General features: G+C 35.3%; 1 protein-coding gene across 1 annotated transcript in view; it reads left to right on the top strand.

Annotated features, from left to right (window-relative positions):
- LOC140443850 (integrin beta-PS-like) overlaps positions 1-26,640 on the top strand; it is a 56,591-nt gene extending 29,951 nt beyond the window's left edge. The window contains exons 4-9 of the mRNA XM_072535330.1: positions 1,484-1,779; positions 3,018-3,459; positions 5,580-5,717; positions 12,363-12,579; positions 20,339-20,601; positions 25,533-26,640. Of these exons, the coding sequence (XP_072391431.1) occupies positions 1,484-1,779; positions 3,018-3,459; positions 5,580-5,717; positions 12,363-12,579; positions 20,339-20,601; positions 25,533-25,765 (1,589 nt within the window). The 3' untranslated portion in view covers positions 25,766-26,640. The remainder of the gene's footprint in view (positions 1-1,483; positions 1,780-3,017; positions 3,460-5,579; positions 5,718-12,362; positions 12,580-20,338; positions 20,602-25,532) is intronic.
- The last annotated feature ends 398 nt before the right edge of the window (positions 26,641-27,038 follow it).

Genomic DNA, 27,038 nt, shown 5'->3' with positions numbered 1-27,038 from the left:
GGTTGGAAAGGTGGCTGGAAATCGACTGCTGTAGCAGAAGGTTATATAGATAATTCTATGCAGAATAAACTTGAGACGGCTGAAAAATTCTCGGGACAAAATACCACTAAACCTTGTCAAAGTACTTCCTTCGGCACAACCTATTCTTCTTCTATCACAGAATTTACAGAGGTCAAAGAAGACTTAAATATAAATTTGTCAAAATGCTATACAGCAGATAATCATTTATCAATACCTTCCTTTAATTTCAGTTATTGTACTATTTCGAATATTAATGTTTACAATAATAAAACTACCACTAAGGAAAATTAAACTTCGAATAAAGTTAACGAAAGCTGAAAAATTGTTGTTTATCGTTAAGTAAATAAAAATTTAAACTAAGATATCTTTATTTCTGAAAAGTACGGTCGACGGAAAAGTTTTTTAACGAACTCCTGAATTAAAATAGCGATTAACAATCTCGAACATTAAGGCGCTCGCTCCGCTCACGCGTTAATTGTTAATCGCCCTTATTAATACACTTGTTGGTTAAATAACTATTAAAGGATTCTTTAAGCAAAGTGTCTTTTAATGAAATTTTATACTGTTGGTTAAACTCAATTATATATATTTGAACTAAACTGTTAATAATGACATAGAATGTCATATTTTTTGCGCATAATTTTATCAGTTGATATAATATTATCAACAAATTTTAGTAAAAATGGACAAATAGAGAAAACTTCGTTCCGCAAACTTCAGCAAAGAGGAAGAACTTCTCTTATTCAAATAAATTGACAAATATAAAAATATAATTATAAATGAAATTTCTAAAATTATGATAAAATAAATTCCATTCGTCAGATGATTGAACTAAAAGTTTCAATGTTTTGCATAATTGCGCTTTTAAAGTATAAATATGCTTAAAGATAATATATTATTACTAGCCCTTAATTTTAAAAATTATATACAAGAATGCTGGATATACATATAGACATATAATACAAGATAGAGTGACCGTTCCCTCCAGTGCGACAGACAAAACTGACGCAAAGCAGTCCCTGCATCTCTTTCTAATTTACCGGGTTTATCGACCACATGACCTTCTCATTGGTCATTTAGGTCACGTGGTCGATAAACCTGGCAAATCACAAAGATATGCAGGGACTGCTTTGCGTCAGTTTTCTCTGTCACACATGGGGAACGCGACGTATGGCAGCAGTCAGTCTATTTATATTATATGTCTATGGTTGAAAATCTCAACACTAAGTTATGTTCCCTTTAAATTGATTAATAAAATAAAAATTTATAGTTAGAGTAAAAATAGCGACTTTAAATTTTAAAGTTTCCTTCAACTTTATTATGAAATCGGCCGTTAAAAATACGTATGTTTTTATTACGAATAGGTGGTGATTTAGTTTGGTGGATGTGGATGTACTAACATTCACATGAATAGCACTCACCTATAAAGCTTCTTTAAAATAACATTTTTGTTTTGCTACAGATGCAGAATTTCACATAGCTGGAGATGGAAAATTGGCAGGAGTAATAGAACCAAATCCAGGAACATGCTATTCTAGTGATGAAGAATTCTTAATCTACGATTATCCGTCAGTATCCCATATAAATTATGTAGCTCAGGAAAAGAAAGTTAACATAATTTTTGCTATTGTAAAAAAAGGAACTGCATTAAAAGTGTCATACCAACATCTCTCTGATAATATTGACAACTCCAAATTCGGTGAAATAAGTCAAGGCACAGATAGTAATATTATAAATTTAATAGTGGATAATTATAATGTAAGTATGTTGTTAATTTCTTCTGTTTAACTTAGGGGAGACCGGGGGAATTCCGCACACGGTGGAAATTCTGGGCATCAGTATCTTGGCAACACGGCATAAGTATTTCAATATTGAACACAGCGCCCAGTCTCGTATTTGCTAGCCGACCACATGTTTGTAATATTCGTAGTGTTGGTTTGGACAGGGTCGGTTTTGATGCCTTCTTCAAAGAGAATCTTGAAAGCTCGGCGCAATGATAATCGACGCGGTTCAACCCGGAAAACTCTTGAGTTTAATATTAGTTCTTGTAATAGTATTAATAGCTCTAGGTTTAATTGTACTAACCGCAGAAATCTTTCGGAACATGGTGCTGGAAATAGAGGACGGGTCATTTATACCGTAGATGGTGACGGGGCTTATGTGGAGGTTAGCGTAGGGACTAGCGTGTGGATTGGCGCGGGAATTAGCGCGGATATTGGCGCGGGGATTGGCGAGGGGGTTGACGCGAACATTTCTGACAGTAGGATTTTGATTGACGGGTGGAGCGGACGGTATTTTCTTTATTAGAGTTCTCCAAGTCGAAGGTAACCGTTCTGTGATGAGTGGTGCTTTCTTAGTAATGGCAAGTTAGTACAAAAAGAAAAGAAGTAGTAACGTTGTTGCCACACTAACCTGTTTAAAACACGAAACGGTTGCGAGCTTATGATGGGCTTAATGGTCTTTATGCTGAGAATACCACAATAGGAATTTCCCGCGGTAAGCATCAATAAGTTTTATATTTTCTTCCAAACACTCCATTACTATCAAATATTTGTATACTCAGACGCGCCAGAAACAACAAACCTTTCGCGATCCCGTCCAATTATGTAATGCGAACCATCAAATCGTTTGTTAAAAAACTGACAGAAGGTGTGTCGTGCCGTTTGTGCGCGACTTGAAAACACGTATACCATAATTGACATTCAAAATCGCCGTGCCGGTCGCTTCAAGTGTTCTTTCTAAGAGAACGGTTGTTTTTACAAAAAAGTGCTAATAAACATTTTTGTTGGAAACATTTTTCCCCCTACGAGGGAGCTGGCTTTAGGGGAAAGCCCGAGGGTAGGAGTTGCAAATTTTTTGCATCTTTTTGGGGCACCAAAATTGACAGTCTAAGTAAAATTCAGTCTGTTCGTATGATTTTTTTAAAAGTTGAATGGCATTTTCGCGTCTAACGATTGGACTAATATAATTCTTATTTTTGTATTTGTCTGTTTTAGAAAATAGTACAAACCGTTAGCTTTAAATCTAACGCTTCAGATGAAGTAGACGTCACATTTTCATCAAATTGTGGAAACGACCAACCAAATCGTTGCAACAACGTTACAGTAGGTCAAATTATTGACTTCACGGCAACTATTGAACTAAGGCAGTGTCCCCAAGATGGTCAGAAAACAAAAATTATTTCTATCCAACCAGATGGCATTAATGAGAGTTTATTGATTGAATTAAACTTTTTGTGCGACTGTAAATGTTCTCAAGAAAGCGACACAACATTTGAGCCGAACTCACCAAAATGTAACGGAACAGGCTCTTTGACATGCGGAGTATGTAACTGTCCACAAGGAAAATCGGGCAAATACTGTGAGTGTGACCTTCTACAAAATAAAGCAGAAAATGTCACACTTTGTATGAAAGAAGGAAGTAATGAAGTGTGCTCAGGTAAAGTTTCTTTGTTTACAAAATATTTTAAAATTAAAAACATGTGCAAATGATCTTATAATATAAAAGTAAACAGATAATTAATCTATTTACCGGTTCATTATTGCAAATATTTATTTTTCACACTAAAATCGTTAACGGTCATACATTTTTATTTAAGAGATCTGTTAAATATCCGACCTCTTTCAAAATTTTTCATTTTATATGATCTCACATTACCTTGTTTGTGTTTTTCTGAAGCTACTTTCTTGTGTTATTTTAATATTATTAAGAGAGTGAAAATAGTTATACTGGTAATTATGGTAAAGAGATGGTAAATATGGGAAACAAGTCGGGAGTTGAGGATACTCCAAACAAATGTGAGAACGGCTAGATTGTCCCATCATCTGGTCGAGGCTACTGCCGCGGAAAAAAACATATAGATACGGAGCCAAACCCAACAGCGGTTAAGAGGAGAGGCTGGTTTGTGCATGGGACTGGAAGGGTCGATGCACGAATCTGTAACAGGAAGCTACGAGTATATGAAATAAACGCAAAGGAAGGGTATATGATCGTCCGGATGGAGGAATTGCAACTGGTGTACTGCTATCTCTCTCCTAATATAACGGTGGTTGATTATGAGAGGAAGATGAATAAGATCTTGGAGGAGGTGATGGTGATGAGAGGAGAATGCGTGGTGCTGGAAGATTTCAATGCAAAAGCGGCGGAGTGGGGGTCCCCCATCACCGATACTCGCGGTAGAATATTACCTGATTGGGTGGGTACTATGGATTTGGTGGTACTGAACACCGATCTGGGACGTTCATTCGGAAGAAGAGGTACGGGTACGTAAATCAATGTTACCATGGCTACACAGGGAGTAGCAGCAAAAACAAATGATTGGTCAGTTTTTCTTAGATTATACCGGACAGAAACATCGGTGCATCGGATTCTTGATAACCGGAGAAGGAACTACTAACAAGGTTCGTGCGCCTGGGACGTCAAGAGGAGAATGCGGCGATAGGAACGACTGGAAGATATATGATATAAGGAACTCACTAAATTGAGAGTAGGTACACAATCAAACTCCAACGGTGAAAAACCTGAGACGAGTCATGAAAGAAGCTATAGAAGGCAGTAGAATAGATCATCGAGAGGTGAGTAGGATGCCATACTGGTGGAGTGCGGACATCGAAGAGCTCAGAAATGAATGCATAGCCATGGGGAGAAGAATAACGAGGACAAGGGGCAGAGTAGACATAAACTCTGTTGTCGTCGAGCAAATCCAGCAAGTCGCAATAGAATACCTCGAACAAAAAAGAGAACTCTACAGAAACATTCGTACAGAAAAAAGAAGTCATTGGAGAGACTGTGTGACAAGCTGAATGAGGACATCTTTACTTAGGTATATAGGATCGCATTAAAAAAGTTCCTAGCGTACCCCTCATACGAAATGCCACTAGACAAAAAGGTTGAGGTAACACGAGTTTATCCGTCCGGCAGATGGCATAGAGTGTAGAGGAACAAGGTCGCTGAGCGGGTCGTACCCTTTAGCATAGATGAATTACTCGAGGCATTAGATACACTCAAGACACGTAGGTCCACCAGATACCGCCCAAAGCGGTAAAGGGTCTAGAACGCGCGGAACCTGAGTGGCCTTTGGAGCGCACAAGTGCATTGTTTGAAACAGACATTCCCTGAGGCTTGGAGGACATCAAGGTTGGTACTGCTTCCCAAAACTGGGGAGAAATATTGTCTCATATGCCTCCTCCCATGCATCGGAAAGTTGTACGAGGACGGATCGACGACACGATTGAGGTATCAGGAGGCCTATCCCCGAGAGAATTCGGATTCTGCAGAGGGAAAGCACAATTAACGCAATTTTGAGTGTAATCGAGGCATTGTACGACATTGAGGATGAACAGCGCTAGAAGGACGCTAGTGGACTCTTTTGAGAAATCGACCCTGTATTAAGTCCTGTATATTACTGTGTATTACAATATAACAATACCATAAATCTTAATTTTATCGATAACTGCGAGAACGTGTCTTACCAAATACGTAATACTTGCACTTTTTGTATAAATTTAAACATTGATCATATAATTGATTCACCTGTGAATAAAAATTATTTTTTACAGGAGTAGGAATATGTAAATGTGAAAAATGTGTATGTAATATAATTCCCAGGAGTAATGATCAAAAATATACAGGAAAATACTGTGAATGTGATAACCAATCGTGTAAACGAGAAAAAGGTTTACTATGTTCCAATAGAGGTAAGCAAATACATAAATATTATCTTTTCAAATAAATTTAAAATAAAATTTTACCGGTTCACGTTTACTTACATTGAATTTTGTTCCCTTCTTATTTGTCCAATGTTTTAATTGATTTTGTCGACAGATATGCTCAGATATGCTTTTTGAGCTATAACATCCGCCATCACTCCTCAGCTTTTCCCTTTTCAGGGGTCGCTGTTCCTTACTCTTCGTCACCACTAATCTCTACCTGCTAATCTTAAGCCCTCCCTCTTCAATGGTCCTCCAGCCCTCCAACTTTTTCTCCAACATATTTTTGCTCTCCTCTACTAACACGATATCATCTGCAAAGAGCATTGACCAAGGAGCTTCCTCCTTTACTTTCTCTGTTAGTACATCCATAACAAGATTAAACAGGTAGAGACTTAGTGAAGAGCCTTCATTCAAACCAACCGTGACTGGAAAACTTTCGATCAATCCAACAAAAGTCCTCACTTTGGTGTACGCTTCCTCATACATATCCTTTACGAGCTTTACGTACTTTTTAGGAACCCATTTGTCTCTCATACATCTCCATAGCTCTTGTCTAGTGACTGTATCGTACGCCTTTTCAAGATTGCCTGTTTCAATTGTCTTAAAGCACACAAGGCATCTGTTATTCTACACCCTGGTCTAAACCCAAATTGTTCTTCTGGATATCGATGTCTTTCTCCTTAACCTTCGCTCTACGGTTCTCTTCCAAATCTTCATTTTTTGCGACATTACCTTTATTCCACTACAGTTCTTACAGTCCTGAATTTCGCTTCTATCTTTATACAATGATAACATTACACTATTCATGCATTGAACATCCTTTCTTCCTCATATATTCTACTCATCATTTGCCACAAAATATCAATCCCTTCCTCTCGTAGCGCATTCCAAACCTACACAGGCATTCCATGAGGTCCTACTACCTTACCATTCTTCATCCTATTTAACGACTCGGAAACCTTATCTCTCGGTATCCCTGGTATTACATGCTCATTTGAGATCCCACATCCTCTGTCTCTGCTCTGGTGTTTTTCATTTAACAAGTTTCTAAAGTACTCATACCATCTTAGCATTCGATTCTTAACACTCTTCCATCTGCAATCTTAATCTGCCGCACGTGAGTCAAGTCCTTTGATGATTTGTCTCTTGCTTTAGAAATGATGTATAACCTTTTCATCCCCTCGGGTTTTTCCAAATCTTCATACAGCTGTGAAGACGATCTATCAGCAGTAGTTACAGCACGCCTTGTTTTCCTCTTTTATACCTTGTATATATCTTTATCTTCTTCTTTTTTAGACCTGTTATACTTCTTACTAGCCTACTTCTTCTCTCTAACCTTTAGTTGTACTTCGTCGTTCCACCACCAAGTTTATTTGTCTCTAGGAGGCCCTTTACCAGATTTTTTCCTAGCACTTTCTCTCCCACTCGCACCAAAACTTTACTATTGGATCATTTACCGTATCTTTTTGCTCTAACTCTTCCAGCACTCTACTCTTAAAATATCCTTATCCTTTAACTTCCACCACTTTACTTTCTGGTGTCCTACTTGGTCGGTGTTGACTAGTTACACATTCACCCTTTATCACTGTACAGTTGGTAATCTCTTTTATCTGACTTCTTCTACACAGCACAAAATCCATCTAACTTTCCTTTTCCCCGTTAATGTAGGTAACATACTGGTTTTCAGTCTTTATAAATAACGTATTAATAAGAGTTAACTTTCATGCCACTACAAAGTTAATAACACTATTTCCTTCAACATTTCTTATTACCATCTCCAAACCTCTGTGAATTCTTTCTATTCCCGCTCTTTCTCTACCAATAAAGTCATTCAAGTCATCTCCAATAAAACACTTTCCGTCTACAGAAATCTTCAGCATTTCGCAATCAAGGGAACTTCAAAATTCTTCCTTTTCCTGTTTTTCGCAATCTGCCTATGGGACGTAAGCATATATGATGTTGTTTTTTCTAGCTAGTGATTACTATATTCTAAGATTATCCAAAACCATTCTCGTAGGGTTTTGTAGTCTTTGCACTAATTTACTATTTTATTCATGTATCAAATTTTATCAACCTTAGAAATTGTATCTATTGTAATCTTTATTTTAATTTATTTAACATCATTCTAACACTAAAACACAATTAATTTATAACATTTATTTTTTTAAACGTACAAATTTATATTTTCGACTGACTTCTTCAATCTATCTATATATATATATTATCTTTATATATAGCCACTTCAGTGGTTACATATCCCTCTGGATGTTTCTCTGCGGCGAGGCGGACAGTGTTTCGATGAGAACAAGGTGGCTGGACAAAATTAGTTATTGAATTTTTTTGCTTCTAATGACTGTATTAAATATTACTATAAACATTTTTTTCCAATATTTATGAAATAAAAATATTTTTATAAAGGAAATTAAAAGTATATTGTGTTAGTGAAAATAAAAATTGCGTCATGTGCGATTAGATTTTATTTGCAAGAATAAAATTTATAGTTGAAAGTATTTACACTAATATGTATATACAATGCTTATGTTCTCATATTTTTTTTTTTTTTTTTCATCTAAAATGGTAAGTTTCATTTCTGCACTCATCTTGTTAACAAGAATATGTTCCTCATGAGGGTAACGCTCGTCCTTAGCTTTACTAATACTGTAAAATGACGCAAATAACTAATGACCCGCTTTCATCCTCCACTTCCAAGTCCGTTTATGTGAATGACTAGATGACTTGGGAGTCCACATATAATGCCAAATCTTTTCTTTCGTTAAGCGTCTTTCTTTTGTGCAGTCACTCGACCTTACAATTTGCTTTATCTTCGTACACATTTCAACCCTTTTACTAGCATCCTTAATAAATGTTACCACATTCCTGTGACCAGATAATCGCGCTGACACTTCCGCAGTAACCACTAACTCGGTTGTACCACGCGCTTTAACTAAGTCATCAACTCGTCTACTTTTGCTTTTGTCGCTGCACTCTTCAAACTAATTCCGTGGCTATCCGGAAGTGGTAAGTATATCATAAGGGTGAATGGGTCAGAATGGTATAGAGAGATACTAAAGTGTAAATCTTCTACCATCGAATCTGAATTATTTAACAGGAAGCGTTTTCGGTTTTTCCCGAATTTAACCATTTTTTAGACAATTTTGATGAAAATCTGCAAATAGAATTCTTTGTTTCACTCAGTGACCCCTCAGGGGGTTAAGGCAGGGAGATGCGCTGGCGTGTCAGCTTTTTAATGTCGCTTTAGAAAAAGTTGTACGAGACGCTAATTTAGATAGCAGGGGAACAATATTTAATAGATCAGTCCAAATTCTAGCATATGCAGACGACGTGGACATTATAACAAGAACTAGGGCGAGAACTGCGGAAATCCTAACCGAGCTAGTAGCAGCAGCAGAACGAATTGGGTTACAGATAAATCAAAATAAAACCAAATTCACGGCGACTAACACAAACACAAGAGCTGGAAATGTTGACACAAATTTAATCATCAATGACCAAAACTTCGAAGCAGTCAAAGAGTTCATATATCTAGGGACATCGGTTAACCCCAATAATAACACATCTGAGGAAATAAAAAGGCGAATAATAATTGCAAACAGGTGTTATCATGGTCTATCAAAGTACTTAGCTAACAAACGTCTGTCTCAAAAAACTCGTATAAGGCTGTATAGAACACTGATAGTCCCCGTTCTCACATATGGATCAGAGGACGCATGGACGCTAACGAAAATAGATGAATCCGCTCTATCCATTTTTGAACGAAAGGTGCTACGCAAGATATTCGGAGCGGTCTGTGAGAACGGAATATGGAGGCGTAGATATAACTTTGAACTGTAGAATATCTACAAGCATACGTTTGGTGGTAAAGATATTACCACTATAATTAAGCGAAACCGCCTGCAGTGGGCAGAACATGTAGCCCGGGCCCCTGAGTCAAACATGATAAAAAAGATTCTAACAGCGCAACCCGTGGGAATGAGAAGACGGGGTAGACCAAAGCTGATGTGGGTGGACGGGGTAACACAAGATGCCGAGAAGATCGGAGTCGGCAACTGGAAAATGCAAGCGAGGGACAGAATAGAATGGCGTAGAAAGCTTGAGAAGGTCGAGGCCCTCTAAGGCCTGTAGCACCAAGATGATGATGATGATGATGATGTTTCACTCAGTGATAACCGAGAAATCATGCTTCGATGACAAAAACTTGTATACCGTAAAGTTTCGCTCTTCTTTTCCATGTTTAAGCCATTCCTAAAAAAGATCAACTTATGCAATCAGAGTACATATATGTTAAAAAATAATTAAAAAAAAATAGTTGTACAAAAATGTGTTTATGAAAATGATAATGGACAGTAGAGGATAGCAGGTATCGCATGAATAAATTATAGCCCGGAGGCACATAGGGGCATGTATTTTTTGAACTTATAAACAGTAAAAATCATGAAAAAATCACTTAATGTTGACATTATGGTATTTTCTAAATAACGAACCAGTGCTTTATTTATGTTATTAGCGAAATAAAAAGTACTCGCCTTTTAGTTCAAAATCCGTCATCAAAATAATATATTATGCACAGTAATAAAATCATCACCTTCATCAGTAGCTCGACAACCCTTTCTGAGTCCTGGCTTGTTCTAGAATTTTCCGCTATTCTGTTCTGTTCCTTGCTTCGTTTTTCCAATTGGTAATCTTAGGTGTTTTCAGATCTTGTTCCACTTGTTCCATGTATCTAAGTTTGGGTCTTCCCTTTGACCTTCTCCCTACTGGTGCTTGCCTCATTATATGTTTTGGTGTTTAAGTCTCCAACATCCGTTCAACATGGCTCATCCAGCGCAGACGTCCGATCTTTATGTATGTTATGACCTCGGGTTCATTGTATGCTGTGTATAGTTCAAAATTATATCTTCTGCGCCATATGTCATTTTCTTTCACCATCTTATATATGTGTCTAAGGATTTTTCGTTCAAACGTACCTAATAGATTCTCATCGCTTTTCGACAGTGTCCATGTCTCTGATCCATATACAAGAACCGGTTTTATCAGAGTCTTGTATATTTTGCATTTGGTTTTTCTTGTAATGCTGTTAGATCTTAGATGTATAATTAGTCCATTATATGTTTTATAAGCGATATGTATTCTTCTCTTAACTTCTTCACTGACATTGTTATCTGCGGTAACTAGTGAACCTAGATATGTACAAACTTTCACGCTTTCGATGTTATAGTCTCCTATTGTCAGACTCTGTAGGTATCTTTGGCCTGTCGATTTGCTGGCCTTCATTTGGTTTTTATTTCATTAATGTTTAGGCCACTGTTTTGTGCCGCTCTTTCTATCGCATTAAATGCTTCTATTATCTCTCTTTCTTTCGCTTCTAGCTATGATATCAACATCATCTGCAAATGCCAATATTTGTACACTTTTTGTTATTATTGTTCCTCTGGTGTTGTTGACTTTTGACTCTCTAATTATTTTCTCTACTATGATGTTGGATAGAATACAGGATAGGGCATCTCCCTGTCGTAGGCCCGTTCTCACATGGATTGTATCGGTTAGTGCGTTTTGAATTCGAATTTTGCTTTGTACTTTAAGTTTTTCTTTTACTATATCAATGAGTTGAGTTGGAATATTAAACCCTTTCAGTGCATGGATCAGAAATTCTCGATGGATGCTATCATAGGCACTCTCAAAATCAATGAAAAGATGATGTGTGATATTATATTATGGTCTCAATCGGTCATACACAATACTTGACAGTATTTTATATGCCACAGTTAGTAGCGTTATTGCCCGGTAGTTTTTACATTAAAGCTGATCTCCCTTTTGTGTAGTGGGATAATCACTCCGGTATTTTAGTCTTGTGGCAGTTGTTTATTATTCCATATGTTCACTATTAGTTCGTGTATCGCATTCAAAAGGGAGTCTCCGCCTACCTTTATTATTTCTGCGCTAATGTTGTCTAATCCAGGTGACTTGTTGTTTTTCAGTCTGGTAACTGCTTCTTGCATTTCAGCTACTGAAGGGGTTGTTTCTCTGGTATCCGTTTGATCCAGTATAATTCCATCATATAGTGGATCTTCGTTTTTTTTAACTTTTCTTTTTCCATCCATCTTTGTAGTATTTCACTCTGTTGAGTGACTATATCTCCTCCTTTGTCTCTACAGTAATAAAATCGCTGATATATATATATATTATCGCAAGAATATCAAATTTCAATTATTTTGGAATGCGCTGATTCATTTCTTTTTATACTAACCTTAATGACACATTATTAATTAATTTCAGCGAAAAACAATTCTTAGAATTATGACACAGAAGTTGTTTGCACTTTTAGAAAGTATTTCACAGCAATTAAATCCTGACTTTTGTCCAGCTCCCAGAAGCCAGTTGAATTTTCGTGACGGATAGCCGTAGAGCTTCTCTATCGAACGTCTGCAGGTTAGATCAAGGGCGTAGCAAGGGCTTTGTGTAACGACATTTTTGTATTGTTACACGGTATTTCTTCAATTGCATTCTTATTTTCTCAATTTTCCATTACCCATCCTTTGTAAGCATTTGGAATTTTTATTTTTTGTAGTTTAGTGAGTTTTCTCTGTAATCTAATATTTTGTTTATTTTAAGGAACTTGCAAGTGCAATGAATGCGAATGTTTTACTGGATATACGGGAGACTCGTGTGCCTGTGAAACAGCTGTAACGAACTGTAGACGTTCTAATAGTGACGATATTTGTTCCAATAATGGAAAATGTGTATGTAATCGGTGCCAATGTGCTATAAAAGATAATAAGAGATATTCTGGAAAATATTGTGAAGATTGTCCGTCCTGCGAAGCAAAGAGGTAACATTTTAGTTTTAATATGTCTAATAAGTTTAAACTTTTATTGATTGTTTTTTGTTTTTATTGAATATTTTTCCGAATAAAAAACGGGATATACAATATAGTGGTAACATTTTTTTACAAAATATTCGAAAAATTTTTTTGTGTGTACGGTACGATAAATTTTACTATCTTAAAAACACTTGTTATATTAACTTTGGATATCTCTATTTACCGAGTGACAACGCATTTTTATTTACATTTAAAAATGTGGACGTTCGTCACCATAAGCGTTAATCTTGTATGAGCGTCATTATTCATTGTTCTTGTTATATATTAATTATATACTTGTACTCACAATTAGCTAAGTTAACTTATACCTTGTTAATTCAAGTAAATGTGGAGTAAACTACACTGTATTAAATGCGAATAAAAAAATACAACTCCATAAAGTATTACATAAATTACAAAGTAAAAGGAGAAAATCCCAGTAGTTGACTGTACACCAGAGTTTAAAACACTTCCATAAAAGTAAAAACCTCTAGTGTATAGTGGTAAATTATTTTATTAAAAATACTTAAAGTTTATCCAAAATGATTTCAATTATTCCAAAAAGTTTTCGGTCCAGCCGGACCATCATCAGTGAAACATTTAAAAAAGTAGTTGAAACAAGCTACTGAAATAAGTTTAAAAACCTTTAAATTAAATATCAATCATCGTCTTCTTCTTTTTATGTAGACATGCCTCTGTCTGTTTTTCAATGTGCCTCCAGTAAGTTGTCGTTAGTGTCTCACCATCAATTTTTCTAAGTGTTTTCATTTCTGCTGTTTCTAACATCCTGTTTGTCCTCTCTGTATCTTCCACATATTTTTATTTCTCCATATTGTTTCATTCAGGTAACCTGTGTCTCTGTTTGCTCTATTCACTTGATCTTCCACTTCAGTTTCGAGCTTTCCGTAGCTAGATAATGTGATGCCTAGATATTTAAACTCCATCACTAGTTCTATTATCTGACCTTCCAGCTCCAAATTACATCGTAGTAAATTTGCTGTTATAACCACGCATTTTGTATTTTTTGGAGAAATTAATATGTTAAATTTTCTGGCGGTTATATAAAATTGGTGCAGCATACGTTGTAAATCATCTTCACTTTGAGAGAGTAGTATTGCGTCGTCTACATAGCAGATTTTTTTAAGTTATTTTTCTACCATTTGGTGTCCTTTTTTAGTTTTTACTTTTTTTATTATTTCATCCATAATTAGGTTTAACAATAGAGGACTCAGGGAATCTCCCTGTCTTATCCCAATGCTAGCTTCAATAGGGTCGGTTAGTTCTTCTTCTACTTTTACTTTTATTGTGTTGCTTTGGTAGATATTTTCGATTGTTTTGATTATTCCTAGAAGTATGTCTCTTGCATTCAGTAAGTGGATAACGTCTTTTAATTTGACCCGGTCAAATGCCTTTGTAAGGTCCACGAAACATAGATATGCCGGTTTGTTGTATTCTAATGATTTCTCTTGCACTTGCCTCATTATAAATCTGGCGTCGGTGCATGATCTTCCCGACCTGAAACCTTGTCGTTTTTCTGTTAGTGTTATAATTTTACTTACAGTTTATTTGTTTCACTTTGGTTGTTAATTCCGATTTGTCTCCCTTTGTGAATTAGGATGCTTGATCTCATTTCTGGAGAAATTCTGTTTTGTTCTATTATTTTTTGGATTAGTTTTAATAGTTGTTTGGTCAGATCTGGTCCTCCGTACTTTAGGAGTTCGTTCGATATTCTGCCCTCTCCTGGTGATTTTCTATCTTTTAATTTCCTTAGTGGTTTCTTTACCTCAATATTTATTTCTTCGTTTGTCGTCACCTCTGGTGTTGGTGGTTCATTATCGTCACCTTTAGCAAATAGTGATCGAAAGTAGTCTATTATATCCATGTTTCCTTCTGAATGTCTTTCGTTTTTATTAGTTCGTCCATCTCTTTTCTTTATCCTCTGATCATTCTCCATATTTCTTTTTGTGTTCCGTAGAAGTCGTGTTCCATCTGTTTTGAGAAGCTCTGCCAGTGTTCCTCTTTTATTTGTCTAACTAATGTATTCGTTTCATTTCTGATTTGTTTGTGGTTATATGCCTGTTGTGTTTGTTGTATTTGTTGTGTTCTGTATTGTAAAAAGGCATTATTTTTTTTTTCACTTCCTCTCTAAACCATGGTGTTTTCTTTTTTGGTATGTTAGGTTTCGTTCTATGTAAACACTCCTTCAACGATGTTGGGAGGTAAGAAAACCCGTATATATGTGCTTCATTGATTTCGAAAAGGCATTTGATCGCGTTCAGCATACCAGGCTAATTACCGCCTTGCAGAGCATCCAACTAGATGAGAAAGACATCAAACTTATTGCCAAACTTTCCTGGAACCAAACAGCCATTATTAATACCAACAACAGAGAATCAAAGCCAATCAGTATTGAACGAGGCGTAAGACAGAGCTGTGTACTGTCTCCCACCCTCTTTAACGTGTATTCTGAGAATCTATTTAGGGAAGCTTTAAAATATCAAAAAGGAATTATCATAGGAGGAGAAATAATTAACAATATACGGTACGCCGACGATACTGTGATTCTAGCTGAAAACATCGACGATCTGCAGGAGCTCATCAATAGAGTTGACATGGAATGCACAAATTGGGGACTGTCGATAAATATCGATAAAACTAAATACATGGTGACCAGTAAAGTGGATATCGGCGCAACCCAACTGATATTAAACCAACAACCGCTGCAGAGAGTTCAGAGATTCAAATACCTTAGATGTTGGATTACCCAAAATCTGGATCCATCCTTCGAAATTCGATGTAGGATTGAACAGGCAAGAAACTCATTTCAAAAATCCAAGCCTCTATTATCCAATAACTCATTAAATTTGGAAATCCGTGAAAAGTTTACAAGATGTTACGTGTGGTTTGTACTTTTGTATGGATGTGAAACTTGGACTTTAAACGCCGATATCATGAATAAAATCGAGGCGTTTGAGATGTGGTTGTATCGAAGGATACTAAAAATTCCATGGACTAGCAGAACCAGAAACGAAGAAGTTCTTCGAAGAATGGGACATCAACGAACTCTATTAAATATTATTAAGAGGCGTAAACTAGAATATCTTGGACATATAATCAGAGAACCAAGATATGAGTTCCTTCGGCTAATTCTCAACGGTAAAATCGAAGGAAAGAAATGGATAGGACGGAAGAAACTCTCTTGGTTGAGGAATTTGCGGCAGTGGACAGGTTTGACAGCGGACCAATTGCTACACGTAGCGCAAGACCGAGATCAGTATAGCAATATTATAAGCATGGTAGTCGCCGACGTTCCGTAGGGATATGGCACTCTAAGAAGAGAAGAAGGGTTCGTTACTTTACTCTCTCCAAGGGATTCTGTTGCTTTGTGAAATATGATATTTTTGAGTTTTTCCCAGCTTTCCTCGATGTTATCGTTTTCTAATATTTTATTCCCAGCGATCTTTTCTGATATTCTTGTTCTGTATAAGTAATACGTATTTAGTCCTTCAACTTTTATTTTTGTTTGTGTTGACGCCGCTCTCTTGGGTGGGAAGTATTTTGGGATGATTCTTATTTTACATAATACTAGGCTATGGTCGCTACTCATATCTGCTGAGTTGAGGCATCTTACGTCGATTATTTTCGATGGATGTATATCTCTGTTGGTTATAACATAATCTATCATAGATCTTTGTCCACGGGTGTTATAAAATGTATATTTGTGTTGGTCTTTGTGGTAGAAACATGTGTTGTTTATTCTAAGTTCATTATTCGTGCAGAAGTTTATCATCAGTTTTTTATTTTCGTTTTTAACCTGTCAATTATGGTTATATTTATTAAGATGATAACACAAGATCGATGTTAGATTTCACGTAAAGGGAACATACTTTTTCCTTGACCGAAAACGTTTTGGAATAATTGTAATCCTTTTGGATACGTTTTAATTATTTTTAATAAAATAATATGCCATAATACACTAGAAGGTTTTACTTAACTGTAAGTTTATTACATAAATACTCAAGTCGTCAGAGACGAAAATGCCACTGAACCTCTAAAAGTTATACGAACAAGCTGAATTTTGCTGAGAATGTCAATTTAGGGACCCCAAAAGAATGCAAAAAAGTTTGGCACTCCTACCCCCGGACTTCCCTCTAAAATCCGCCTTTGTAGGTCTAGAAAAACGGAAAATATCGATTTGAAAGAACGGCAAGGATCTCAACGCAGTAGAAAAAAATAATGTTTATTTATTTAACAGCTTTATAAAAACTGACTTTATTTGTTGCAAAATAGAAAACTTAGAGTACGAAAACTGCACTTTTCATCTTTAAAACCGATTTTAATTTTTGTTGATAGAACACTCTGATCAAAAGATATCGAATTTTTTATGTCGAGTTGATACAAATTTTATTTAAAAAATTAATTTCCCGCGCGTAACTGACATTTAAAATCGCCGGTTGCTTCAAGTGTTGTTTTTGAGAGAACGGTTCATTATATACAAAAATTGCTAATAATCATTTTTGTTTAAAAATTATCTCAGCTACATTTTTTGTTCAAAATATTTTTTTCTACGGTGTACAAATCCTTAGTAAATCGATGTTTTTCGTTTTGCTTCCCTAAGAGGAGTGGTTTTAGTGAAAAGTCCGGGAGTAGGAGTGACAAACTTTTTTGCATCTTTTTTGGAGTCCCAAAATTGACACTCAACAAAATTTAGCTTTGTTCGTATAATTTTTAAAGGTCAAACCTCTGCCGACTGGACTAAAAAGTAAACTGTTAACAATTTTAAAACAATTTATCGCCATAACAATTAATAAAATAAAGCTAAAATAAATGGAAGGTACAAAATGCCAATTCGCTGCAGCACGACAGGTTTATACAAGGTGGTTCCGAAAAAAGAAAATCACAAAATAAAAAAAAAATTATTAAACATGTCATATCACTAAAACGTCTAGAAACTAAAGAAGTAAGCTGGATTTATAGTTTGATGGACTGTAAACGTAGACGCACTGGGAAAAGATCAACATAAAATTTTGTGTACTTATAAATACTTGTGTATTTAGAAATGAACTTAAATGCATGATGAAACGTAAGTGAACTGGAACAGAAGAGTTGGCCAACTTTCATCTTTTACAGTGCGTTATTTGCGTCTGGCCAATCAAAAGGAATAATTTTGAGCTGTCAACCAAAGTAAACTGTGAACTGTCCGGCCCGCCCCCTATTTTGTTAAGTTGTTTATCAATATATTCGAATTTTGTTGATTATTTCTTACAATCAATGGACGTTAATAATTTATAAAATAATAATAAATAAGAAAAGTATATCATAGTATACTATAAAGAACTGCTTACTAGCGAATTAGAAGATCCAAATCAACCACCCCCAGGAGCAAATAACAATACACCACTGGAGCCTCCATCAATTCAGGAAGTACGGGATGCAATAAAACACCTAAAAAATAATAAATCTCCAGGAAGTGATGGTATACCCGCGGAACTTATTAAATGTGGAGGTGCTACTCTGACTAATCATATATATAAAATCATACTGAGAGCCTGGAATGAGGAACAAATCCCAGAAGAGTGGTGTATTGGGATCGTTTGCCCGCTACACAAAAAGGGCGATGAATTGGAATGTAGAAACTATAGGGGAATAACCCTCCTTAATACAGCATACAAAATATTTTCGAGTATTTTATATGGTCGCCTGAGTGAATATTTAGAGGAACTTCTTGGCGAATATCAAAGTGGTTTCAGGCCTAGTCGATCAACAACAGACCAGATCTTTGTGCTAAGGCAAATACTGGAAAAAACCAATGAATTCAATATCGACACATACCATTTTTTCGTAGACTTCAAATCGGCCTATGATAGTGTCCTAAGAAATAAATTGTATGAAGCCATGGATGAATTCCACATACCCGATAAACTGATAAGATTGGTTAAGGCTACAATGCGTAAAGTTGTTTGCAAAGTCGAAATACAGGGCGAACAATCACAGGCATTTGAAACGCATGTTGGGCTGCGACAGGGAGATGCGCTGGCGTGTCTCCTTTTCAACATAGCTTTGGAAAAGGCGGTCAGGGATGCCCAAATAGACAGCAGAGGAAACATTTTTAATAAATCATCACAAATTTTGGCATATGCAGATGATGTTGATCTAGTTGCCCGCACAACACGCAAGCTAGAAGAAATGTATACCACCTTGTCAAACGCCTCAAAAAATATGGGCCTGCAAGTAAATGAAAATAAAACTAAGATAATGGCATCAATACCCAACAATAGAGCCAGAAACATCGGCCACCAATTTACGGTTGATAATTCTACCTTTGAAGTGGTGGACAAATTCACATACTTAGGCTCCTGATCACCAAGGAGAACGTCATGACGGAAGAAATCAAGCGAAGAATAATCCTAGCAAACAAATGCTATTTTGGACTGAGTAGACATATGAGAAGCAGAAACTTAAGCCAAAAAATAAAAATAACCATATACAAAACCCTTATACAACCAGTGTTGACATATGGGTCGGAGACATGGACCATTTCCAAGACAGATGAAAATCTCCTGCTTATATTTGAACGAAGGATCCTGAGAAGAATATTTGGTGGCATCTGTGAAAATGGTGTTTGGAGCAGGAGGTACAACTACGAGATATATCACAGATATAAACATATATTTGGTGGTAAAGACGTAGTATCCTTTATAAAAATAGGAAGACTAAGATGGGCAGGACATCTGGCAAGATCACAGCAGAACAACCCTCCTAGAAGAATCCTTATGTCACAACCTGTGGGAAGTAGAAGTAGGGGTAGACCAAAACTCAAATGGAGGGATGGTGTAGATGAGGATGGTAGACAAATAGGCGCAGCAAACTGGCAACAGTTGGCAATGGATAGAACTGACTGGCGTAATAGACTTGGGAAGGTCGAGGCTCTTTTATAGGGCTGTAGCACCAATGATGATGATGATGATATCATAGTATAATTTCAATATTTCAGATAAATATGAGTTGTTAATTAGCCTAATTCGGGGTTATCCCCACATATACGATAAATCCAGTAAACATTTTAAAGACCAGGAAATCAAGGCACCAAGGAGCATACCTTGTATAAATATTATAATAAACAATAGTATAAATTAATACACACACACAGTTTGTTAATCTTAGACAAGGAAAGAGAGGGGACGCGTAATCGTATGGAATTGACTGAAGCCAAACCGGCACCAGAAAAGTTGCCCGGTCATATTATATATCTTCAGTAGATTGAGAATATACATCAATAAATTGATCATTATGTCAGTGTTCAATTATAAATTTTGAAAAAATCTCTTTTTGAACATGATTTTATCATTACATATTTTTAGTAGATCGATATAGTGTTTCAGTAAATCAGTAAATTGAAGTTGAAATCAGTAGATCTACTGAAAAATCAGTAAACCTGGTAACCCTACGAGAAGTAGTAATGAACAACGAACAGGCTCACCAACTCTAGCCACTGTTTCTACTCAAGCACAAAAATTCCACTCCGTCGATTTATAAATTGACATAATATTTACAGTCTGTTTGATACGTCTCCAGTGCGTCTACGCCTACAGTCTGTCAATAAATCCAGCTTATTAAATTTCCGCACTGTAAATTTTACTTGCACGTTTTTCGATATAATTAAACGGCTATTGACATTAAATGCGATCATATTTCTAAATACAATTATTTAAAAATGTTTTGTTTACAGATGTAACGAATTACGTGCTTGTGTCGAATGTCAAGCTTACAAATCTGGAAGTCTAAATAATGATTCATGTGTTACAACCTGTACAGAGTTCCAAACACAAATTGTACACAAATTGGAAAGTGAAGGTGTGGAAGATGTTAAAAAATGTAGAGTACCCTTTAATGAGTCCTGCTTCATACACTTCGATTATTATTACGTAGAAGATAAACTGGTTGTAAAAGCTTTGGATCGAGAAGTCTGTACGGGTCCAGTGGATGCTTTACGTAAGTTATTTTTTTTTATCACGTGTCAAGAAGTGCAGAAGTAATTAATATTTTTGAAGAAATATTTTTCCCCAGTATTAAAAAATCAAACAAAACATTTTAAAAAATGTTTCTATCTATACAGCTCTTGCTGTCCAATTTTGGACATACGCCTCCTCTTCCTTCTTCCACGTCTCTCTATTGCAGGCAATTTGTATCCACTTCGGGCCTGCGTGTTTCTTCAAGTCATCTGACCATCGCATTTGTGGCTGTCTTCTCCTTCGTTTGTAACTATATGGTCTCCAGTGTATAATCCTCTTATTCCATCTGTCGTCTTTCTGTCTTATGGTATGTCCAGCGAACTTCCACTTAAGTTTTGCTATCTGCGTTAATACATCGGTCACTTTTGTTTTGTTGCGGATCCAAGTATTTCGTAATTACTATTTAAATGGGAATAAGCCACAATTAAAGGTTAAAATACGTTTATTGACGTTTCAATTTCCACTTCGGAAATCCTTCTCAAAATGATTTTGAGAACGACTTCCGAAGTGGAAATTGAAACGTCAATAAACGTATTTTAACCTTTAATTGTGACTTATTCCCATTTAAATAGTAATTAATTTAAAATGCCACAAGAAAATAGCTTCAGAACAATATCAAGTATTTCTTTTCTTGTCTGATAGCCCGATGTTCAGCATTTGCCTTTCCATGGCTCTTTGGGTCTTTGCTATTTTTTCCATGTTTTCCTTTGTAAACGTCCAAGTTTGATAACCGTAGGTGAGAGCAGGAAGTATACATTGGTTGAAGACTCTTGTTTTTAAATATTGGGGGTATTTTCTATTTTTTAGTATATAGGAAAGTTTTCCGAAGGATACCCAAGCCAACCGTATCCTTCTCTTTATTTCTCCGGTCTGATTTTCTTTATTTAATTTAATTAGTTGTCCCAAATATACATATTCTTTTACTTGTTCTATAGTTGTTTGTGCAATTGTAATTATTAGTTCTTCTGGTTGGTTGGTCATAATTTTCGTTTTATTATAATTCATTTGTAGACCTATTTTTGTTGATTCGCTATTTAATTCATCCATCATATTTTGCAATTCTTCGCTTTTATCTGTTATTAATACAATGTCGTCTGCATATCTAAAGTGATTCAAGTATTGGCCATTTATGTTAATACCCCGTTTTTCCCATTGTAATTTCCTCATAACGTCTTCCAAAGCTTGATTGAATAGTTTGGATGATATAGTGTAACCCTGTCTGACTCCTCGCCGTATCTTAATGGGCTCCGTTTGTTCAACTATTATGATGGATGTTGTTGCTTTATCATATATATTGGAAATTAAGTCCGTATATCTATAGCCTATTCTCCCATTTTGTAAAGACTTCTTTACTGCCCAATGTTCCACCTTATCGAATGCTTTTTCAAAGTCTACAAATGCCATATACATTGGGATTTGATATTCGTTGGCCTTTTCAATTAATATTTTTATCGTAAGCAGATGGTCGCTTGTAATGAATCCTTTTCTTCTCTTGACTGGTAATTATCTGACTTAGTTATTAATCTGTTTGTTAGTAGTTTAGTTAACAGTTTGTACATTACTTTCAGTAGCGTTATGGGCCTACAGTTTTTCAGATCTTTTCTATCGCCTTTCTTAAACAGTAATAGTGTTATTGCCTCGTTCCATGTGGTGGGTATTTGTTTTGTGTTCAATATTTTATTCATTAGTACATAAAGGACTTCCACTGTAGTTTCCCTCCCATTTTTTAGCATTTACACAGTTATTCCATCTTTCCCAGGAGATTTGTTATTCCTTATTTCTTTGAGTGCCTTTTTTATTTCATGTTTACTAATTTCTGGTTGTAGGTCAGAGTTAACGTTCTTTATTTTCAGTTGTAACTGAAAAAAATGTTTAATTTTGTTTAATATCTTATAAGGTTTACCAGAAACTGATAGTTTCACCATATTTTAATATATGTTCATAATTTCCACTATAATGACTGGAGCAGTCATTCTTCTACTAAACTAAAGTAGGTGCACGTTTAGATTTATTGTCACCTTAAAGGGGTTTCATCAAAAGAAATAGCGGAAAATCAAATTCTGAAGTATAAAGGAAAAAGAGAAGACAGCTTTGTAGAGGAGAATAAAGTTTGGTGCAGTGACTATCGAAATTCAAATAGAAAAATATGGATCGAGAGTGTAATAGATGAAGTTTTAAATGATAGAATTTATTTGTGTAAACTGATTCTTGAGAATTTTATTTAGAAGAGACAATTGAATCCAATTCGGCGGAATCAATCGGATATATAGTGGAGGTTGAAAAAGTTTATAGGGAATGTGTTGAAAATAAGTGGTCAAGAGGGGACAGGGGACAGGGGCCTAGTGCTATGCATTTTCTGAAGTTAAATTTGAACGTCCAACCAAAATTGCTATTAAACGAATCAATAAACGAGCCATATGCTCAAACGAATAAGAGTTGAGGACATGAAGAAATTAAAATCGACGAAAATTTAGTTGATCAAGCTTAAGGTGCAGTCTCTCTTATGCGTTTGTCGCATGCGTTCGATGCAAGGAGCAGTCGCAGGCGACGCGCTGTGCACTCCTCAAATGGTAACTTTATACAAGCGGTCTGCTTTATGCGTCCGGCGCAAGGAATCGCATGCGTCTGCTGCATCGACTGCATATGATACCAGTGGTCTGCAGCGACTGCATGCGTCTATTTCATAAAAAACTAAAAAATTTAACATCGAATTGAAAGTTTGTAGGTTATCAACACCTGATTGTGTTTACAATAGGAAGGTATTGTTTTTGTTTAGATTTGAACATTAATTTTTTTTTGAGAGCCAGTTCTGGAAGGGCAAACTATTCTAATATGCTTTCCATCAATTGCACTGACACAATTTGGAAAATTCCACCTTTCCAAGAATTCTATTGAATTGGTTTTCTATGTGTCCTCTGTTGGCGCAGGCATTAGTACATTATTTAATCTCTTACAAATTGCTGATTGCACTTATATAATATTGTGGGATATTCTAAATGCAAATAGTAAAGAATGGAAAGATTCTCCTGTTGCCAAGAATCTGAAATGAAATACGTGCATCAATTAATATTTTAATAATAATATTTAATTTGTAGATATCAATAATAATTATGTTTAACATAAACAATGCTATTGTTTTCATAATTACACAGAAGAAACATTTTCTACGAACTAACCTTAATGTGACAGCAAGTTTTTCTTCTGGTATTATAACTCTTTTTACCATTTTTGAAGGAGATTTCGTTATATCTTTCTTAATAGCACATAATACAAAATTAAACTGATTTTTCGTCAAACGAAAGAAACTATGAAATATGGTTTCATCATCAACCAGATATTTACTTATTAAATTGGATTGGTATCCTTCTTCAACGCACCAAGAGACTCAGACTGAATCTGAAGAATCTAAAAAAGGTCAGGTTAATATAAACGAACGGCCAAAGCGTAATATTAAATCACCCAAGCGCTTGAATTAGTGAGGGGAGGTATTGTCACAGAATAAATAACAATCAGGATGCCCGCTATCAGATGCCGCCTTTGAAATTTGTCAGCACGCGATCGCCATATTTTAAACGGAAACGTAGACTCGAATTGAGAAATTTGTGATAAGCTACGACAGAACTGTAATTTAAATTTTTAGAGATTAATAATTTAGTACAATTGAAATAATTTAATCTATTCTTCAACTAAAAGTACGAATAAAATAGTGCATATTATGTCTATAGTTGCCGTAAATAAATTAAACCGGGTTAATTTTTCTATGCACACCAGAAAAAATATCACTGAACAGCATTGGTTTCGTTTAAAACATGGCTGATTTCCTCTGCGCAAACGAGATGCGCGTAATTATTTTTTCAAACAGAGTGGGCATTCTGATTGTTTATTATTCTGTTGTATTGTAGTGTCGTAAGCTTTAAACAGTGTGCACCAGACCTTAGTCTTAGTCATCGAGTTAGAATCTATGGAGAAGCTATGAGCATATTAACGTGTGTATTAAAAACGGCGTAGGTAGGCGTGGCTAACGATGATACCAATATAACGGTGAGATCATGGCCGGACTCAATAATATTAAAACTACTATAAAAATATGACTAGTTATTCAGAATATTTAAACATAATCTAAAACAGTGCAATACATTTTTAATAAACTATGATTTATTTATCCCGCGGTAAACACTAAAAACACGATATATTATACATAAAGATAAATTAATACAGTCAAATACTATTAATTTATTTTCTGAAGTACGGGCCATTACTTTGTTTACATATTTGTATACTAACCTGTAGAACGTTATTCCTGAAGATTTTTTATTAACATTGCTTCTGCTACTGCAACTACGTTGAGAACAAGAAACCATTATTATGCACTATCACAATATATTATTACAGTTTCTTAAACGTATTATAAAACTAAAAATATTCGAAAAACAACAAACGTAAACAAACATATACGATCTGTCAAAAGTTTCAAAACAATCTTAACAATATGGCTGAAGTGAGGTTGTTTTTAGTCACGTGATGCCCTCTCCATAGATTCTAACTCGATGGTCTTAGCGTGGTAACTGACGGCTGTCTGCCAACTGTCAGCTGTCAACCCAAAATATAGCTTGCAAACATTCTGTAAAACGATAAACATGTGTATACCCTTTTAGCGGGTATTTTTTGAGTAATAAAAGTGTTTACTATAATTAGAGTATTATTTCGACGATATTACAATCTGACAAATAATTTTATGTCTAAAAATCATTATAAAATAATTTGAGACAATGGATTATATTATTAGACTTTACTGCTTACTAATAGTATAAAGTAAAGATTAGTAAACATTCTTATTTGATTTTTTATTTATGTTTAAGTTAAAATTTGTTCTGTAGGTACCTATATAATAATTTTTATATTACTTTGCAGCCTGGATATTGGGAGTTATTGCAACCATCCTTATAGCTGGATTTATTATGTTATTGATATGGAAAATAGTGACTTCAATTCATGATAAGCGGGAGTACGCCAAATTTGAAAACGAACGTAAGAAACTTAAATGGGGGAATAATCACAATCCACTATACAAAGAAGCTACGTCAACATTTGCAAATCCTGCTTATAATAGAGCTAGTGCAAGATTTTCATTCAGGAAGGAGTAAAAATCTTATTTCAATTTGTGAGGAACAATGTTTAGGAATTGTATATTTGTTAATACTTGAAATTAAAGTAAAAGCCATGACAGATTTGTATGTTAGTGACATAGTTAATGTATTGAGTATTGTTAAAGAAAGGACAAACATTCTTCATTATATGTATAGGTACATATTTATAAATGATCAGCAAATACATTTTAAGAACTTAATACTATTAACGTTCTTTTTTTATTGCTTAAAATTTGGTGCTGATAAAGGTATAAATTGAGATTTTAAAGATCTGAAGTTCCACTATTGGGAACAGTGAATGTAGTGAATGTTGCTTGTAGTGATTAAGAATTATTTTATATATTAGTAAATGAAACCAGTTGGTGAAAAAACTTAGCTAGAAATTTGCCAGCGATATTATCTGGGAAATTTAGACTACTTTTAACTGTGAATCTTGCGGCCTCAGACAATGAGAGTATCCTCAGAAAAAGATAAACGAAAAATTAAAATTTCAGCATCGGTCCAGTCGGTTAGACCAAAAACGGGCATAACCTTCAATTCCGAGCTGCCTCAAAATTTATTATTTTAACCTTTAGAGGAGGTCAGTAGTAATGTTAATTTAAAATCGCGACTAAATTCCGCCGTTGCGTTAGCCGCCACCTTGAATTTAAAAAGGAAAAAAGAGGCCTTATGAAAACATTTGCTAAAAAGAAATTATAGGAAATTGCAAATGCAACAATGTTAGTCTTACCATTTTGTCGAAAAGTTGAAAATGACCGAGATATTGAACAAAAACAATTCCTATAAAACCAATCCATACAAGGTCTTATGCTCGCGCCTTTCTCGCATACATATTTACAACCCTAAACATTGATTTTAGTAAAAAATGAAACTACAACAAACACGAACGCCACTACAACAAAATATGAATAGAATACGATGAAGACGGTGAAATAACAGTACAGGAAGTCGAAGATGCAATACGAAATCTAAAAAATCGAAAAGCATGTGGACTACAAGGTATACCGAACGAATTATTAAAACACAGACCAGGTATTGCGGGAATTACTGGCGTATGTTTTCACCTTATTCTACAAAAAACATGACTTACCACCGGAGTGGACAAAAGCACATATTAACAACATCTACAAAAAAGGAGATAGAAAGAACTGTTCATAGAAGAACGAAAGAAAAAAGAAGATAGAAGAACAAAATGGCTATCGTGCGGGCAGACCCTGTATAGACAGCATATTTTCTCTAAAGCAGGTTATTAAAAAAAGATTAGCCCACA

Source organism: Diabrotica undecimpunctata, chromosome 6, assembly GCF_040954645.1.
Source record: "Diabrotica undecimpunctata isolate CICGRU chromosome 6, icDiaUnde3, whole genome shotgun sequence".
Lineage (NCBI taxonomy): Eukaryota > Metazoa > Arthropoda > Insecta > Coleoptera > Chrysomelidae > Diabrotica > Diabrotica undecimpunctata.
This window is presented reverse-complemented; position numbering and strand designations above follow the sequence as displayed.